Here is a 2,573-nt window from a genome sequence, read left to right on the forward strand (position 1 = left end):
ATTAAAAGTTATCTTGAGACAAATGAAAATGGAATCACAACATATCAAAACAATGGGATGCAGCAAAAGTTGTTATGAGAGAAAAGTTTAGGGAAATAAAACTCTACATCAAAAGGGAAGAAAGATTTATAATAAACAGTCTATTTTTACACCTCAGGGAGCTAGAAGAAGAACAAATTAAGCTCAAACTTATCAAAATGAAGAAAATAATATAGATCACAGCAGAAATAAATGAAATTGATATTAGAAAGAAACAACAGAACACATCAGTAAAACTAAAAGTAGCTTTCTGGAAAAGATGAACAAAACTGAAAAAAACTTTAACTAGACCAGCAAAGAAAAAAGAGAAGACTCAAACAAAATCAGAAATGAAAGAGGAGACATTGCAACTCATGCCACACAAATACAAAGGAGTATAAGACACTAATATAAACAATTATACATCAAAAAATTCAATAACCTAAAAAAATGAATGAATTCCTAGAAACATGCAGCCTACTGAGATTAAATTAGGAATAAATTGAAAATTGGAACCAATAATGAGTAAGAAGATCTTAAAGGTAATAAAAAGTCACCCATCAAAGAAAAGCCCAAGAACTGAAGGATTAACTGCTGAATCCTGCAAAGCATTTTTAAAAAGAACTAACACCAATTATTCTCAAACTCTTCCAGGAAATTAAAGAGAAGGGAAAACTTCCCACCTCATTTTATAAGGCCAGCATTTCCCTGATACTACAGTCATAGTAGGACACCATAAGAAAACTACAGGCTGATATGCCTGAAGAACATCAATGCAAAACTTCTCAACAAAATTCTAGCAAACTGAATGTAACAGCACATTAAAAATATCATTTGCCATATTCAAGTGGGACTTATCCATTGGATGTAACGATAATTTAACATACTTAAATTAATAAATGTGATATACCACTTTAACAAAATGAAGGACAAAAAAATATGATTATATAGAGACACCGACTTTCAGCGCCTCGGCTCCAGCGCCATGGCGCCTTCCAGGAAGTTCTTCGTTGTGGGGAACTGGAAGATGAACGGGCAGAAGCAGAATCTGGGGGAGCTCATTGGCACTCTGAACGCTGCCAAGGTGCCGGCCGACACCGAGGTGGTTCGTGCTCCCCCCACTGCCTATATCGACTTTGCCCAGCAAAAGCTAGATCCCAAGACTGCTGTGGCTGCACAGAACTGCTACAAAGTGACTAATGGGGACTTTACTGGGGAGATCAGCCCTGGCATGATCAAAGACTGCGGAGCCACGTGGGTGGTCCTGGGGCACTCAGAGAGAAGGCATGTCTTTGAGGAGTCAGATGAGCTGATTGGGCATAAAGTGGCCCATGCTCTGTCAGAGGGACTCGGAGTAATCGCCTGTATTGGGGAGAAGCTAGATGAAAGGTAAGCTGGCATCACTGAGAAGGTTGTTTTCCAGCAGACAAAGGTCATCGCAGATAATGTGAAAGACTGGAGCAAGGCCGTCCTGGCCTATGAGCCCGTGTGGGCCATTGGTACTGGCAAGACTGCAACACCCCAACAGGCCCAGGAAGTACACGAGAAATTCCGAGGATGGCTTGAGTCCAACGTCTCTGAAGCCCTGGCTCAGAGCACCGGTATCATTTATGGAGGCTCTGTGACTGGGGCAACCTACAAGGAGCTGGCCAGCCAGCCTGACGTGGATGGTTTCCTTGTGGGTGGTGCTTCCCTCAAGCCCGAATTCGTGGACATCATCAATGCCAAATAATGAGCCCCATCCATCTTCCCTACCCTTCCTGCCAAGCCAGGGACTAAGCAGCCCAGAAGCCCATTAACTGCCCCTCCCCTACACATGCTTCTGATGGTGTCACCTGCTCCTTCCTGTGGCCTTATCCAAACTGTACCTTCCTTTACTGTTTATATCTTCACCCTGTAATGGTTGGGACCAGGTCAATCCCTTCTCCACTTACTATAATGGCTGGAACTAAACGTCACCAAGGTGGCTTCTCCTCGGCTGAGAGGTGGAAGGGGTGGGATTTGCTCCCGGGTTCCCTAGGCCCTAGTTAAGGCAGGAGAGAAACCATCCTGTCCCTTCTTACATCGTGAGGCCAAGATCCTCCCCTCAGAAGGCAGGAGTGCTGCCCTCTCCCATGGTGCCCATGCCTATGTGCTGTGTACGTGAACCACCCACATGTGAAGGAATAAATACCTGGCACTAGAAAAAAAAAATGATTATATCAATAGGTGCTGAAAGAGCATTTGACAACATTCAACATCTGTTGATGATTAAAAAAAAAAAAAAACTCTTGACAAAATAGAAACATAAGAAATGTGCCTCAACATGATCAAGTTCACATAATGGCAAGCTCAAGCTAACATTATTCTCAAACGTTCAAAGTTGAAAGCTTTTCCTCTAAGATCAGGAATAAGACAAGGATCCCAACTCTAGGCACTTCTATTCAACATAGTACTGGAAGTTTTAACCAGACCAATTAGGCAAGAAAATAAATAAAAGGTATTTATATAGGAAAGGAAGAAGTGACATTATCTGTTTGTTGTTGACATGATCTTATTTATAGAAAATCCTGAAA

The 2,573-nt window shown here is 42.0% G+C and overlaps 1 protein-coding gene across 1 annotated transcript; it reads left to right on the plus strand.

Moving 5' to 3' along the window:
• The first annotated feature begins 973 nt into the window (after window positions 1-973).
• Window positions 974-2,070, plus strand: LOC126946801 (triosephosphate isomerase-like). Its single transcript, XM_050777479.1, has one exon. It carries the CDS (start codon window positions 1,004-1,006, stop codon window positions 1,409-1,411), a length of 408 nt encoding a protein of 135 aa, XP_050633436.1. The 5' UTR covers window positions 974-1,003; the 3' UTR covers window positions 1,412-2,070.
• The last annotated feature ends 503 nt before the right edge of the window (window positions 2,071-2,573 follow it).

Source organism: Macaca thibetana, chromosome X (assembly GCF_024542745.1).
Source record: "Macaca thibetana thibetana isolate TM-01 chromosome X, ASM2454274v1, whole genome shotgun sequence".
NCBI classification, from domain to species: Eukaryota; Metazoa; Chordata; class Mammalia; order Primates; family Cercopithecidae; genus Macaca; species Macaca thibetana.

Bases quoted from the DNA above. Each gene is read 5' to 3' on its own strand.
- LOC126946801 (XM_050777479.1), top strand. From the start codon at position 1,004: ATGGCGCCTTCCAGGAAGTTCTTCGTTGTGGGGAACTGGAAGATGAAC.